The sequence below is a fragment of the Macaca nemestrina genome, chromosome 20 (genome assembly GCF_043159975.1).
Source record: "Macaca nemestrina isolate mMacNem1 chromosome 20, mMacNem.hap1, whole genome shotgun sequence".
Classification (NCBI taxonomy): Eukaryota; Metazoa; Chordata; class Mammalia; order Primates; family Cercopithecidae; genus Macaca; species Macaca nemestrina.
In genome coordinates, this window is record NC_092144.1 from 46,304,427 (window position 1) to 46,321,020 (window position 16,594).

General features: G+C 42.5%; 1 protein-coding gene across 6 annotated transcripts in view; it reads left to right on the forward strand.

Moving 5' to 3' along the window:
• Window positions 1-15,696, forward strand: part of LOC105495445 (zinc finger protein 568-like) — a 70,646-nt gene extending 54,950 nt beyond the window's left edge. For 5 of the 6 annotated variants that reach the window (XM_071086487.1, XM_071086489.1, XM_071086488.1 and 2 more), the window contains 3 exons: window positions 5,492-5,615; window positions 5,944-6,039; window positions 10,524-15,696. In XM_071086487.1, coding sequence (XP_070942588.1) covers window positions 5,492-5,615; window positions 5,944-6,039; window positions 10,524-11,926 — 1,623 coding nt within the window. In that variant the 3' untranslated portion in view covers window positions 11,927-15,696. Of the gene's footprint in view, window positions 1-270; window positions 3,769-5,491; window positions 5,616-5,943; window positions 6,040-10,523 lie in introns of those variants that run through there. The other variant, XM_071086491.1, reaches the window with a different exon arrangement.
• Window positions 15,697-16,594: the final 898 nt, after the last annotated feature.

The following is a 16,594-nucleotide window of genomic DNA, read 5'->3' on the forward strand; positions in this document are numbered from 1 at the left end:
TTCACCAGATGGGCTAGGCTGGTCTTGAACCCCTGATCTCAAGTGATCTGCCCAGTTTGGCCTCCCAAAGTGCTGCAATTGCAGGCATGAGCCACCACACCTGGCCATTTTTTTTTTAATTGATTTTTTGTTTAGGCAAAATTCACATAATATATAGTTAACCATTTTTAAGTGCATAGTTCAGTGACATTTAGTGCATTCACAATGTTGTGTTGCTTTTATTTTTGACTAATAGGTTATTTTCCTTGGAATTCTACCCATAGATTCTTGAGGCCTGATTAAAGGTTGTTCCTCTAGGGCAGGTCTGTGTTTGCTTCTACTAGGAGCCCTGCCAAACCAGGACCACCATAAAGTAAACACAGATGGCAAGTGTTGTAGATCCACCTTAGTATCGTTATGTGAACTGCAGGCCTGTGTGAGGGCTGGCTTGTAGTTACAGTTCCTCAGGGGAAAATGTTTCCCTTCACTGTCTGCCAAGGTTCAAGTCAGGCAGTTTTCCTAGCAGACTCTAAGAATGGGAATGCTACATCTAGTTTTCCCTTACTCTAAGGGCACGGTTCTAGAGGTCCCAGGTCTTTATAGTGTGGAATTAATTAGACCCCCCACTTGGCCAGTGTAGGCTTGATCTTCTCTCCCCTTGCTCCTTAAGATCACAAATGTCAAAGCTTATGGTCATCTGGGCTCTATAGACATTCCCTGGGGAAAATAAGCCTCCGTGGCTCAGCATATGCCTCTCTGTTCGCATTTTGACATAGTTTTATCTGCTGAAGATTACTTCTCTGTCAACTCATCCTTGCATTCTAAAGTATTTTTGATATTCAATCTCTTATTTTTCAGCTGGTGATTTGGACGTAGTAACTAGTCCCCCACAGAGCCTGGTGTCCTATGATTGATTTTCTCTTCTTTTTTTTCCCCCTCCGTGACTGAGCTTTTTAAGGGCAAATGTATGCTAAGTACGAGTTATCTGCGACCCCAGTGCCCACATAGAGCCAGAGTCATGGGGATTTGATTGGTATTTTTGGATAAGAGGATTTTTGTTGACACAGCTGCTCCTCTCTTCCCATTCCCTTCTACCCCTTTGATCTCCCTTCATAGACTGCTGTGATCTGCAGTGACAAACACAGCAGACCTAGCATTTTCTGCTCCCCTAAGTGCAGGGGCCAGCTGAGGGTTCCTTCAAAGGATCAGGAAATTCTCAGGTTGCATCTACAAGAGCCAGAAGTTAGAAGGCAGCCAGGTGCAGACTTGGCTATTTCTCAGTAGATTCAAAACCCAGCAATGCCACTGTAGCTGCAGATTTGAGTAAATGACTTCACTTCTCCAAGCTAAAGTTTCCTTTCAGTTAGGATTCATGACCTTATCATGAGGATTAATATATGTAGGCACCAGGAACTTAAAGTGCTTAAAGTACATTGATTGTCCTTGAGATGCAGTGTGCACTACACTATCAGCAGTAAGGTTAGGGGTAGTAGCAAGAGAGAATGTCAGGCAGGAAAGCCATGGGTAATCTCAGGTTGGAAGCGGGATGTACTGACGATGAGGATTCCTGGAACTATGGTCTCATGGGAAGCCATTGCATTGTGTATCTGGGTAATTGAGCTCTGCTGAGGCTGCTAAGGGCCTCCTGATCCTGTGGGTTGTCTGGCTCAGTGCTGCTGATTCTGGAGAGTCTTTGCAGAAGACTTTAGTTTTAGTTCCAAAGAGGTTTTAGTTTTAGTTCCAAAGGCCTCAGTTCTGGGATATAGGAGCAAAGCCCAGGAAGTGGCTGGTGCGTAGCACACTAGAATTTATTCCTCCTATCTCTATTAGGCTTGGGGGAGGCTGGAACCCTCTGTTGTAGAAATCTTTGTCCAGAGCTGGGCCTGCCTAGGTGTCCTGTGCTCCTGGGCCTTGAGGGCTCCCTCAAGTCTTTGGGGTGCCTTCCATGGCTGAGGGTCTCAGAGACATCCAGGTTGTACGAAAGGGAGCCCAGGCCCTGGGCTCTGATCAGCTCCTGACAGTGGGAAAGCTGTTTCTTCTGAATCTGTTTTTCTATAGTTGGATTCCCTGGGATTCAAGAAAGACAAAGGCTTGTTCATTCTTTCTCAAATCTCAGAGAGAAAAAAAAAGCAGACTCTGTGTGTGTGTGTGTGTGTGTGTGTGTATGTGTGTGTGTGTGTGTGTGTGTGTTGGAGTACCAAAAGCAGGGATGGGGTGAAGGGATTCATTCTCAGGCCTTTGGGGACCTTAAGGTCAGTCTGGTGAATTTTGTCATCAAAATTCTCTTATCCAAAAAGATCAATGAAATCCCCATTACTTGCTTTTTCTTCCAGTTTTGCTTTCCCAGGCTTTCTCTAGTAAAAACCTAGGGTATAAATTTTGTAGTTGTAAAAGCTATTATCAATGTGTTAGTATGTCTCCTCTCCTTCACTGCAGTCTTCAATTTTTTAATTTTTTTATTTTTTGTAGAGACGGGGTCCTGGTATGTTGCCCAGGCTGGTCTTAAACTCCTGGACTCAAGCAATTCTCCCACCTCCACCTCCCAAAGTGCTAGGATCACAGGCGTGAGCCATCACACTTGGCCTGAATGCATTCTTTTCTATTTTTTATTTTAATTAACACTGTATTAGTCCCTTCTCGAATTGCTATAAAGAAATACCTGAGACTGGGGATTTTATAAAGAAAAGAGGTTTAATTGGCTTACAGCTCCAGCTCCGCAGGCTGTTCAGGAAGCATGATGCTGGCATCTGCTCAGCTTCTGGGAGCGCTCAGGAAACTTACCATCATGGTGGAAGGCAAAGGAGAGGCCAGCACTTCACCTGGGCAGAGCAGAAGGAAGCAGGGAAGGCGCTAGACACTTTTAAACAGCCAGATCTCGTAAGAACTTACTATCACGAGAACAGCAACAAAGGGACAGTGCTAAGCCATTCATCAAGTATTCACCACCATGTTCCAATTACCTCCCACCAGGCCCTACGTCCAACATTAGGGATTAGAAATCCCCATGAGATTTGAGTGGGGACACAGATCCAAACCGTATCAGACACATTGTAATCCTAGCACTTCCTGATCATATTTATGGGGTACAATTTGATGTTTCAGTACGTATCTATGTTGTATAAAGAGCCAGTCAGGGTGGTTAGTGTATCCATCACCTCATGCATTTGTCATTTCTTTGTGGTAAGAATATTCAAAAGCCTCTTCTAGTTATTTTGTAATATACAATATTTTATCATTAACCATAGTCACCCTACTGTGCAATAGAACACCAGAATTCATTTCTCCTGATTGTAACTTTGTACCCACTGACTGACATCTCCGCATTTGTACCCCCACCCCGTCTCTGGTAACAACTGTTCTGCTCTCTGCTTCTGAATGCCTTCTTTTTGCTTTAGAAAATTTGAACAGATTGAGCAGATTTCTTTTTCCTAAAACTTCTTCCCTTCCCCAGGGACTTGTTCTCCAGTTCTTCCCATTATAGTCAGTAATGCTACCAAAGGGTGCTATCTCTTTTATTGATTGATTGATTGAGACGGAGTCTTGCTCTGTTGCCCAGGCTAGAGTGCAGTGGCACGATCTTGGCTCACTGCAACCTCCGCCTCCCAGGTTCAAGCGATCCTCCTGCCTCAGCCCCCCCAGTAGCTGGGATTACAGGCACACGCTACCATGCCTGGTTAATTTTTGTATTTTTAGTAGAGACGGGGTTTCACCATGTTGACCAGGCTGATCTCAAACTCCTGACCTCAAGTGATCCACCCACCTCGGCCTCCCAAAGTGCTGAGATTACAGGTATGAGCCACCATGCCTGGCCAAGGCTGCTGTCTCTTAAGGGCCCCTCTGTTCTCCAAGAACTGTTTAGGTATTTATCAGCAAACCTCTTAGCATTTCTGGTTTTTTGAGACAATGTCTTGCTCGGTCACCCGGGATGGAGTGCAGCGGCACAATCATGGGTCTGCTGCCTCAACCTCCAAGGCTCAAAGAGCTCCTCCTGCCTCAGCCTCCCAAGTGGCTGGGACTGCAGGTACGTGCCACCTTGCTCGGCTAATTTTTGGATTTTTCTATAGAAACAGGATCTCACTGTGTTGGTTTTGAACTCCTGGGCTCAAGCAATCCTCCCACCTTGGCCTCCCAAAGTGTTGGGATTACAAGAGTGAGCCACTATACTAGGATTAGCATTTTTTAGATTCATATTCTTTCACTGAGAGTACTGATGGAGTAGGAAAACCAATCCCTGATGGAAATTTTCATACCTCCCTTCTTGGAGCTGTGATTTGATGAAGTGGAAATGAATGGTTAAGTGGAATCACATATTGCAAACTTGAGTTTTCTCATTAGACAAGAAAGGAATTGATGTTGATTTATTGTGTTGCAGTCTCAGTATCAGCCAGTATCTCTAGCTGTCTGAGGATTTTAGGACTGGGGATATCCTGAGATATGTAGATTGTATGGAGTTACAGGATATTCCCAAGGAGTCTGTGCCAGATGGATAAAGTGTGTCCATTTTGAACTTGTGTAGTATGTGCGCACCTCGTGTGACATCGTTGTGAGTCTGGATCTTTCTCCATCAGTTCTGGTAGCTAAGGAACAAGGAGAGTATGGTTGGGGACATTTGTGGTAACAGGAACAATTTAGCCAGATGTGCAAATTGTTGAGAAATGACCAGGCACGGTGGCTCATGCCTATAATCCCAGCACTTTGGGAGTCCGAGGCGAACGGATCACTTGAGGCCAGGAGTTCAAGACCAGCCCGGCCATCATGGTGAAACTCTGTCTCTACTAAAAATACAAAAATTAGCCAGGTGTGGTGGCCCATGCCTGTGGTCCCAGCTACTCAGGAGGCTGAGGCAGGAGAATCACTTGAACCTGGGAGACAGAGGTAGCAGTGAGCTGAGATTGCTCCACTGTACTGCAGCCTGGGCGACAGAGTGAGACTGTCTCAAAATAAAATAAAATAAAATAAAATAAAATAAATAAAATAAATTGTTGAAAAATAATGACTATCATAACTGCAAAATAACCTTTAGGGAACTTCTCCAACCGACTTCCTCAAAATAAGAACATTATATGAGGAATCATGCAGCCAGTAAAATTGCTGTCTATTTAAGAATGGTGATGTAGAAAACTGATTTAGGGTTTAATTTATTGAATGGGAAAGAGGAAGAGGGAATGAGAAGCTTGCGTGCTTAACATAGGGTGTGCTGTGTATTTGCAAGCACAGTTTCATTTAATTGGGAAAAACCACTTACATGGACTTAGTTTATTCTCCGACGTGGGTGGATAATGGAAGTGCCTAGAGGCTACCTCTGCAGGAGTAGGCATGCCCAAGAACCATGTGGGCACTTGACTCTGATCACCCCTGTTTCCACACTGACCCATCCATGTTGAATGGGGCCAGTATGGCCTGTTTTCCTAATGGAACTTCCCTACTGAATTGCTTTCTCCATTTTCTTTTATATTGTCTTAAAGATTTTGTCCATGAATTTCACAAATGCTATATTTATTTGTGATTTCAGGACTTGAAGTTCAAAGATGTGGTCATTTACTTCTCTCAAAAGGAGTGGGAATGCTTGCACTCTGCTCAGAAGGATTTGTACCGAGATGTAATGTTGGAAAATTACGGCAACCTGGTCTTACTAGGTAACTTTATCTGCCCCTCTGCACACTCCCCGCCCCGCCAAACACAGAATTGGCCTTCTGGAATTCTTACGTTCTTTTTTCTGAGTTTGTCACAAGTGCTTTTCAAGTACCTGGATGAGTTAATGTTTCTTGCTCACCAAAAGAATGGTTTGTCTCTTGTGAAGCTGGAAATAGGCTGTTCCAGTAGGCACCTTTATCTTCCCTGGTGCTCTGACCCTTACTCTTTCTTCTGACCCTTAATCTACCTGCTCCTCTTTCTTGATAATTAGGGACTGATTTTTAATTCTGACACCCACAACAAAACCTTGTTCCCTTTGTGTTTGAGCAGGGCTTTCTGATACTAAGCCAAATGTGATCTCCTTATTGGAGCAGAAGAAAGAGCCCTGGTTGGTTAAGAGGAATGAGACAAAAGAATGGTGTCCAGGTGAGTGATGATGAACCGGAATGGGGAGGCCATAGCAGTTGGTCACTTAGCTCATCTGTGAGAAGGCAGCACTTTGGAGATTTTGGTGGGAAAGCTGCTTAAAAATGCTTGAGATCGGGAGGAGAAAGTAAGGATGTTGTAATCACAGCACTTTGGAAGGCTTTTTTTTGAGATCAGGAGTTCGAGACCAGCCTGACCAACATGGTGAAACCCTGTCTCTACTAAAAATACAAAAAAATTACCCGGGCCTGGTGGTGCATGCCTGTAATCCCAGCTACTCAGGAGGCTGAGGCAGTAGAATTGCTTGAACCTGGGAGGCAGAGGTTGCAGTGAGCCGAGATTGCACCCCTGCACTCCAGCCTGGGCAACACAGCAAGACTCCATCTCAAAAAAAAAAAAAAAAAAAAAAAGGCCAAGGCGGGCAGATTACGAAGTCAGGAGTTCAAGACCAACCTGGCCAATATGGTGAAACCCTGTCTCTACTAAAAATACAAAAATTAACTGGGCATGGTGGCAGGTGCCTGTAGTCCCAGCTATTTGGGAGGCTGAAGCAGGAGAATTGCTTGAACCCAGGAGGCAGAGGTTGCAGTGAGCCGAGATCACGCTACTGCTCTCCAGCCTGGGTGACAAAGCGAGACTCCATCTCAAAAAAAAAGAAAGTAAGGATGTTTCAGCTCCATTTACCAGGCTTTCTTGCTCACCTCCTATAATACTTCCCCCTCATTTCAGAGAGGAAGTGCCCTCTTTCTTCCCCTGTGACAACCATTTTACTTGCATTTTGGGTCCAGTTTTGTCCTGACTTTTAAAAACAGTTTTATTGAGATAAAATTCATATATCATAATATTCATCCATTTAAAGTTCAGTAATTTTTAGTCAGTTTGCAACCATCACAACAGTCTAATTGTAGAACATTTTCATCACTCAGAATGAAACGCCATACCCGTTAGCAGTCACTGCCCAAACCCAACCCCAAGCAACTACTGATCACTTTCTGTCTTTATAGATGTGCCTGTTCTGGACATTTTATATTAATGATATCACACAACATATAATTTATGACTGGCTTTTTTCACTTACCAGAATATTTTCAAAGTTCATCCATAGTGTAACATATACCAGTGTCTCATTCTTTTATATTGCCAAATTGTATTCCATGGTATAGATATTACCATTTTGTTCATTCATCAGTTGGTAGACATTTGGGTTGTTTCTACTTTTAGGCTACTATGTATGACTAAAGCTGCTATGAACATTTGTATATAGGTTCCCTTCTTCTCTTAGTTTGTTGAGTATTTTTGTCATGAAAGGATTTTATAATACTTTTTTCCGTTACCTTTTCTGCATCTATTAAGACATCTGTAGTTGATGTCCTTTGTTGTATTAATATGTTTGATTACATTGATAAACTTTTGGATGTTGAACCAACCTTGCATTTGTAGGATAAATTTTACCTAGATGTAGTATATAATCCTTTCTCTAAGCTGTTGGATCTGGTTTGGTCTTTTTTGTTGAAGATACTGGTCTGTAGTTTTCTTGTGATATCTTTGCTTTGTCTGATTGATACCAGGGTAATACTGGCCTCAGAATTAGGAAATGTTTCTTTGTCTTCTGTCTTTTTGAAGTGTTCATGAAGGATTTATATTAAGTTTTCTTTAATGTTGGGTGAGGCCATTTGCTCCTGGGCTTTTCTTTGTGGGAAGATTTTTTTACTCTAATTCAGTCTCTTAATTTGGTATAGGTCTATTCAGGTGTTCTGTTTCCTCTTGAGTCAATTTTGGTAGTTTCGGGTCTTTTTAGGAATTTGTCCATTTTGTCTAAGTTGTTTAATTTATTGGCATATAGTTATTCGTAGGAGTTCCCTATAACCCTTTTTATTTCTATAAGGTCAGTAGTGATATCTCCTATTTCATTCCTGATGTTAGTATTTTGAGACTTCTCTCTTTTTTTGTTGGTCAATCTAGCCAAAGATTTGCCAATTCTGTTGATCTTTTCCAAGGACCAGCTTTTGGTCTCATTGATTTTCTCTGTTGTTTTTCTATTCTCTATTTTGTTTATGGCTGCTATTATCTTTTATTATTTCCCTCCTTCTGGAAGCTTTATGTTTTTGTTTATTCTTTATTATCTGGTTCCTTAAGATACACAGTTAGATTGTTGATTTGAGATATCTCTGTTTTTTTTTTTCTTCTTGTTTTTAATATAGGTGTTTTTAGCTGTAAATTTCCCTTTAAGCCCTGCTTTTACTGCATTTCATAAGTTTTGGTATATTGACTTTTCATTTATCTCAAAATATTTTTTAATTTTTCTTGTGATTTCTTCTTTAACACATTGGTTATTTAGGAGTATGTTATTTAATTTTCACGTTTGTGAATTTCCCAAATTTCCTTCTGCTGTTGATATCTAAGTTCATTCCATTGTAGTTGCAAAACATATTTTGTGTGATTTCAGTCCTCTTACATTTATTGAGGGCTGTTTTATGGCTTAATATATGGTCTAACCTGAAAAATGTTCCATACGTGCTTGAGAAAAATGTGTATTCTCCTGTTGTTGAGTGGAGTATTCTACAAATGTCTTCTTAAGTTTAATTGGTTTATAGTGTTTTTCAAGCCTTCTGTTTCCTTGTTGATCTTCTGCCTAGCTATTCTATTCATTATTGAAAGTAAAGTATTGAAGTCTTCAATTTGTTCAATTGTCTATTGCTGTCTTTAATTCTTGCTTTACGTATTTTGGGCCTGTGTTATTAGGTGTATATATACTTACAACTGTTACAGTTTTCTGACTATCATTATATCCTCTTATCATTATAACATACCCTTTTTTCTGATTTGTTTTTGTTGTTGTTGTTGTTTGAGATGGAGTCTAGCATTGTCGCCCAGGCTGGAGTGCAGTGGCACAATCCCTGCCCACTGCAACTTCCACCTCCCGGGTTGAAGTGATTATCCTGCCTCAGCCTCCCGAGTAGCTGGGATTACAGGTGCCTGCCAACATACACAGCTAATTTTTATATTTTCAGTAGAGACAGGGTTTCACTGTGTTGGCCAGTCTGGTCTTGAACTCCTGACCTTGTGATCTGCCTGCCTCGGCCTCCCAAAGTGCTGGGATTACAAGCATGACCCACCGTGCCCGGCCAAAATATCCTTTTTTCTCACTGGTTACAATTTTTGTCTTAAAGTTTATTTTGTCTGGTATTAGTAATGCTATTTTAGCTCATTTGTGGTTACTCTTTGCATGGTATATCGTTTTCCATTCTTTCATTTCAACTATTTGTGTCCTTGAATCTAAAGTTTGTCTTGGGGGCTGGGCATGGTGACTCATACCTGTAATCCCAGCACTTTGGGAGGCAGAGGTGGGCAGATCAGTTGAGGTCAGGTGTTTGAGACCAGTCTGGCCAACATGGTGAAACCCTGTATCTACTAAAAATACAAAAAATTAGCCAGGCATGGTGGCCCATGCCTATAGTCCCAGCTACTCAGGAGGCTGAGGCATGAGAATCACTTGAACCCAGGGAGTGGAGGTTGCAATGAGCTGAGATCATGTCATTGCACTCCAGCCTGGGTGACAGAGTGAGACTGTGTCTCAAAAAACAAAAACAAAAACAGTGTGTCTCTGGTAGATTGCATATACTTGGATCACATTTTTTTTTAATCCATCCTGCCAACCTCTTCTTGTAGTGTTTAACAAAGTCTGTAGTGTTTAATATGTTTACATTTAATACACTGATAGGGTGGGATTTACAATTGGTATTGTGGTATTTGCTTTCTATTTGTGTTGTTATTGTTTTATTCCTCTATTCTTCCATTACTACCTTCTGTTATATTACCTAAATATTTTCTAGAGTACCATTTTTGTTCCTATACTGTTTCTTATACAATAGTCTTTGAAATTATTTTCTTAGTGGTTGCCTTCAAGATTACAATTAGCATTTCAACTTAAAACAATCTAGTTTGGATTAATATTAACTTAACTTTAATCTTATATAAATACTTTGCTCCAAAATACTTCTGTTCCCACCTCCCTTCTTTGTACTATTATTGTCATACAAATTACATATTTATACATTATAAGCCAATATTGGCAGAATAATGACCCCCTCAAAGATGTCCATATCTGAATCTCTGAAACTTGTGAACATGTTACTCTTACATGGTAAGGGGGAATTCAGGTTGCAAATCTGCTCAACTTCAGTTAGGGAGAGGATCTTGGGTTATCCAAGTGGGCCCAGTGTAATCACAAGGGTCTTTAAAAGTATCAGAGATGTGGCTGGGTGCAGTGGCTCACACCTGTAATCCCAACACTTTGGGAGGCTAAGGTGGGCAGATTGCTTGAGCCCAAAAGCTCCTCATTTTCTCATTTTTCACTTCCCTTTTTTTTTTAAATTGCCGTGTAAAGAATTATTAACTATTTTTAGTTTGTCATTTCTACTTCAGAGCTTTTCTTTGTCCTGCAATGTGAAAATACCTCCCATTTTCTTCTTGTTATTTTACAGATTGGGAGTTTGGAAGAGAAACCAAGAATTTCTCTCCAAAGGAAAACATTTATGAAATTAGATCACTGCAACAGGAGAGGGTCAGAGCTATCAGAGAAATCAGATGCCAGGTGGAGAAACAACAGGGTCTCCAGGAGGGACATTTCAGACAAGCTGTAATACCATTTACTTCCGTGCAGTGCTCAGCCCATAGAGAACATCAATGGATTCATACTGAAGAGAAATCCTATGAATACAGGAAATGTAAGAATGCTTTCAGGTGCCAGTCATGTCCTATTCAACATGAAATAATTCATAATAAGAAAAAAGACCCTAAATGTGGAGAACATAGGAAAATCTTTAATGGTGGATCAGACTTGATTAAGCATCAGAGGCTTAATGAAAGCAAAAACCATAGTGAAAATAACAAATGTGCTTTTAATCGTGATTCTGGAATTACTCAACCTCGGAGCGTTAATACTGGAGAGAAACCTCATAAATGTAAGGAATGTGGGAAAGCCTTTCATTCCAGCTCACAACTTAGTCAGCATCGGAGGATGCATCTTGGCGAGAAACCCTATAAGTGTAGGGAGTGTGGGAAAGCCTTTCCATCCACCGCACAGCTTAATCTACATCAGAGGATCCATACTGATGAGAAATACTATGAATGTAAGGAGTGTGGGAAGGCCTTTACCCGTCCCTCACACCTTTTTCGACATCGAAGAATCCATACTGGTGAGAAACCCCATAAATGTAAGGAATGTGGGAAGGCTTTTCGTTATGACACACAACTGAGCCTTCATCAGATAATCCATACTGGTGAAAGACGCTATGAATGCAAGGAGTGTGGGAAGGTGTACAGTTGTGCCTTACAGCTGAGTCTACATCAAATAATTCATACTGGTGAGAAACCCCATGAATGTAAGGAATGTAGGAAAGCCTTTATCTCTGATTCACATCTTATTCGACATCGGAGTGTCCATACTGGGGAGAAACCCTATAAGTGTAAGGAATGTGGGAAGTCCTTCCGTCATGGCTCAGAACTTACCCGACATCAGAGAGCTCACACTGATGAGAAACCCTATGAGTGTAAGGAATGTGGAAAGGCCTTTACTTGTAGCACAGAACTTGTTCGACATCAAAAAGTTCACACTGGGGAGAGACCCCATAAGTGTAAGGAATGTGGGAAGGCTTTTATTCGAAGGTCAGAACTCACTCATCATGAGAGAAGTCACACTGGTGAGAAACCCTATGAGTGTAAGGAGTGTGGGAAGGCCTTTGGTCGTGGTTCAGAACTTAGTCGACACCAGAAAATTCATACTGGTGAGAAACTATATGAATGTCAGCAGTGTGCAAAGGCCTTTATTCGGGCCTCACACCTTAGTCAACATCAAAGAATTCATTCAGGAACCAGGAGTGAATGAAGAAATGAGGGATGGCTCAGAATTTGATTAACATGAGAAAATTCATACTGATTTGGAAAAATAAAAACCCATAATTCTAAGTGTGAGACACCTTATAAATGTTAGGAATTAGCGGAGATTTATTTGTGTTTCAGAATTTGTTACACATCATGATACAACTGGTGAAAAATTGAAGAATTCCATGAATGTAAAGAAAGTAGGCACTTTGGGAGGCCGAGACGGGCGAATCACGAGGTCAGGAGATCCAGACCATCCTGGGTAACACGGTGAAACCCCGTCTCTACTAAAAAATACAAAAAACTAGCCGGGCGAGGTGGCGGGCGCCTGTAGTCCCAGCTACTCGGGAGGCTGAGGCAGGAGAGTGGCGTGAAACCGGGAGGCGGAGCTTGCAGTGAGCTGAGATCCGGCCACTGCACTCCAGCCTGGGGGACAGAGCGAGACTCCGTCTCAAAAAAAAAAAAAAAAAGTAGGGAGACCTTTTTGGTGGCTCAGAACCAAGTCAACCTCAGGGAATTCATAACGGGGAGAGGAGGGCAGTGAATGTGCTGAGAGAAGTTAATCATTCAGACCTTTCTCAGCAGCAGTCATTAGCCCTTAGGGGAAATCAGATGATTCAAAATATAAATGCAGGCCGTGCGCGGGTGGCTCCCGCCTGTAATCCCAGAACTTTGGGAGGCTGAGGTGGGTGGATCACAAGGTCAGGAGATCGAGACCATCCTGGCCAACGTGGTGAAGCCCCGTCTCTACTAAAATGCAAAAAATTAGCCAGGCGTGGTGGTGCGTGCCTGTAATCCCAGCTACTCGGGAGGCTGAGGCGGGAATCACTTGAACCCGGGAGGCAGAGGTTGCTGTGAGCTGAGATCGTGCCACTGCATTCCAGCCTGGTGACAGAGCAACACTCCGTCTCGAAAAATAAGTAAAAATATATACGTGTGTGTGTGTGTGTGTGTGTGTGTGTGTGTATATATATATATATATATATATTTATGCAGGCTGGGCACAGTGGCTCACACCTGTAATCCCAGAACTTTGGGAAGCCAAGGTGAGTGGATTGCTTGAGTCCTGGAGTTTGAGACCAACACGGGCAACATGGTGAAAAACCGTCTCTACAAAAAATATAAAATAAATTAGCCAGGCGTGGTGGTGCACGCCTGTAATCCCAGCTACTTAAGAGGCTGAGGCAGGAGGATTGCTTAAGCCCAGGAGACAGAGGTTGCAGTGAGCCAAGATCATGCCATTGCACAGCAGCCTGGATGACAGAGCGAGACTCTTGTCTCAAAAAAAAAAAAAAAAAAGATGGGGCCGGGCATGGTGGCTCATGCCTGTAATCCCAGCACTTTGGGAAGCTGAGGTGGGTTGATCACTTGAGGCCAGGAGTTCGAGACCAGCTTGATCAACATGGTGAAACCCCATCTCTACTAAAAATACAAAATTAGCTGGGCATGGGGGCACATGCCTGTAATCCCAGCTACTTGGGGGGCTGAGACATGAGAATCTCTTGAACCCGGGAGGCAGAGGTTGCAGTGAGCTGAGATTGCGCCAAAAAAAAAAACCCAAAATGTAAAGGCCATATATATGGGACACCAATTTGCTTTAGCTAACAAAGTATTCATCTGACAGTACTTGAGGAAGCCTATAGTAGGATTTAAAATTCAGCAGATTCTTTCATCCCACATAAATCTTGTTAAATATTTGCAAGCTAATTCACTAAAATTAACTGGAGCTGAATCAATGTGGGAAAGGATTTAACCAATGTTTACTTTTTACTCACCCTCATCATTATAACATTTCTTTTAGGGTGAATTTATTAACTGCATCTACATATTCTCATTTATAAATTAGTACTGTTAGCACCATATTTCTTAGCTGCATTGTGACGGTTAAATACATTTATATTATTTAAAGCAGTGTCTGTCTAGTATTGAAAGTGTGCTAAATGAAGGCATTTATTGTTTTTCTTTGTTATTTTCTTAATCGTGCATTAGACGTGAGAGGAAGGACTTATATATGCAGTGACTATAGGAACATCTTGCATCATCTCTTTTTCTTTATTGAAGGCTAGGTAATTCCTTCTGGAGAAAAATTTAATACTGTGAAGCCTTTATTTATAGCTCACCCTTTTGCCTTACTAGGGGATTCGTAATGTAAAGAAACCCAGTAGAATAAAAGTGAGTTGCTGTGAAGTCAGGTGGAATATTTAGATGATTTATTAAAACTTTTAAAAAGGCTGGGCGCGGTGGCTCACGCCTATAATTCCAGCACTTTAGGAGGCCAAGGGGAGGCAGATCACTTAAGGTCAGGAGTTCGAGACCAGCCTGGCCAATGTGGTGAAACCCAATCTCTACTAAAAATACAAAAACTAAGCCGGGCATGGTGGCGTGCACCAGTTGTCCCAGCTACTTGGGAGGCTGAGGCAGGAGAATCGCTTGAACCCGAGAGGCAGAGGTTGCAGAATTAAAAAATAATACAGCCTTAATCAAAATTCATTTCTCCACTAGAAAATTTGAAAACTACCTGTATAAATAATTTTTATATTAAAAAGGATGTCAGCCTGGTGGAGTGGCTCACACCTGTAATCCCAACACTTTGGGAGGCCAAGGAGGGTGGATCACGAGGTCAGGACATAAGACCATCCTTGCCAACATGGTGAAACCTCGTCTTTACTAAAAATACAAAAATTAGCTGGGCGTGGTGGTTCACAGCTATAGTCCCAGCTACTCAGGAGGCTGAGGCAGGAGAATCGCTTGAACCCGAAGCGGGAGGTTGCAGTGAGCCGAGATCGCACCACTGCACTCCATCCTGGCCCAGACTCCGTCTTGGCCAGGCGAGGTGGCTCACGCCTGTAATCCCAGCACTTTTGTGAGGCTGAGGCGGGCGGATCATGAGGTCAGGAGATGGAGACCATCCTGGCTAACATGGTGAAACCTCGTGTCTACTAGAAATACAAAAATTAGCCAGGCGTGGTGGCAGGCCCCTGTAATCCCAGCTACTCCGGAGGCTGAGGCAGGATAATCACCTGAACAGGGGAGGCAGAGGTTGCAGTGAGCCGAGATCACACCACTGCACTCCAGCCTGGGCAACAGCGAGACTATCTCAAAAAAAAAAAAAAAAAAAAAAAAAGATGTCAAGGCAGGCCTTATTAGGAATGAATGACAAAGGGAATACGTATGGAAATGTATAGGGTGTGAACAAAGCTATACTCTCAAGAAAATTAATATGTATAGAAAACGGCCAGTTAAGGACCAGGATTCATTCCGACTTTACCCTGTGTGCTCCCTGTTCCTAGCAGGTTCTCAGTAAATATTTGATCATAGGAATGTGTGAATGATCCAAGGAATGAGAGTGAATGAATAAACATTCAACCCTTGGATGTAGAAAAGCTCTAGAAAAATTAATGGAAGGCAAAAACAAAACACAAGACTTTGAAATGAAAAGCATTGCACCCTATAAAGAAGAAACTAGGTCGGGCACAGTGGCTCACGTGTGTAATCCCAGCACTTTGGGAGGCCGAGACAGGCGGATCACGAGGTCAGGAGATCGAGACCATCCTGGCTAACACGGTGAAACCCCGTCTCTACTAAAAATACAAAAAAAGAATTAGCCAGGCGTGGTGGCGGGAGCCTGTAGTCCCAGCTACACGGGAGGCTGAGCCAGGAGAATGGCGTGAACCCAGGGGGCGGAGCTTGCAGTGAGCCAAGATCGCGCCACTGCACTCCAGCCTGGGCGACAGAGCGAGACTCCGTCTCAAAAAAAAAAAAAAAAAAAGAAACTCAAGCATAGTTAGTTGCATATTCATTGGTGTTAACCATTCTCCTTTTGGCAGGATTGCCTGCTGCTCTCCTGAGTCTGTAAATGCCAGATATTTGATCTCCTAGCTTGCCTTGCATCTGGTCACACCTATTATAGCCCTGGATACAGAAGATCTGTGCAAAAGTCTGCAAATGGGTTTCAGTTAAATTTTGTTTCCTAACAAAATGGGAGAAAATGGTCTGCTTAAATACAAGATACATGTCTGTATGTCACCGTGACACCTGGAATTGTGGGCATTTTGCAAGCAGAGAGAATCAAGAGTCTGAGATTGGCACGGAATAGGTTGGAATAATGTGTGTTCTTGACATTGTTTTTTTGTTTTGTTTTGTTTTTTTCTTTTTTAGACGGAGTCTCACTCTGTCACCCAGGCTGTATTGCAGTGACGTGATCTCGGCTCACTGCAACCTCTGCCTCCCGCGTTCAAGCGATTCTCCTGCCTTAGCCTCCCGAGTAACTGGGACTACGGGCACACGCCACCATGCCCGGCTAATTTTTATATTTTTAGTAGAGACGAGGTTTCACTATGTTGGCCAGGCTGATCTCTAACTTCTAACCTCATGATCTTCCCGCCTCAGCCTCCCAAAGTGCTGGGATTACAGCCATGAGCCACCACTCCCAGCCAACATTGTTGATATGATGAAAGAATTAAGAACTGCCCTTTCCCTGGACTTGGTGCATGAGTTGTTGTAAGTTTATTTTTATTTATTTATTTATTTATTTTATTTTATTTATTTTTTCAGATGGAGTCTTGCCCTGTTGCCCAGACTGGAGTGCAGTGGCACAATCTCAGCTCACTGCAACCTCCACTTCCCAGGTTCAAGCAATTCTTGTGCCTCAGCCTCCCGAGTAGCTGAGACT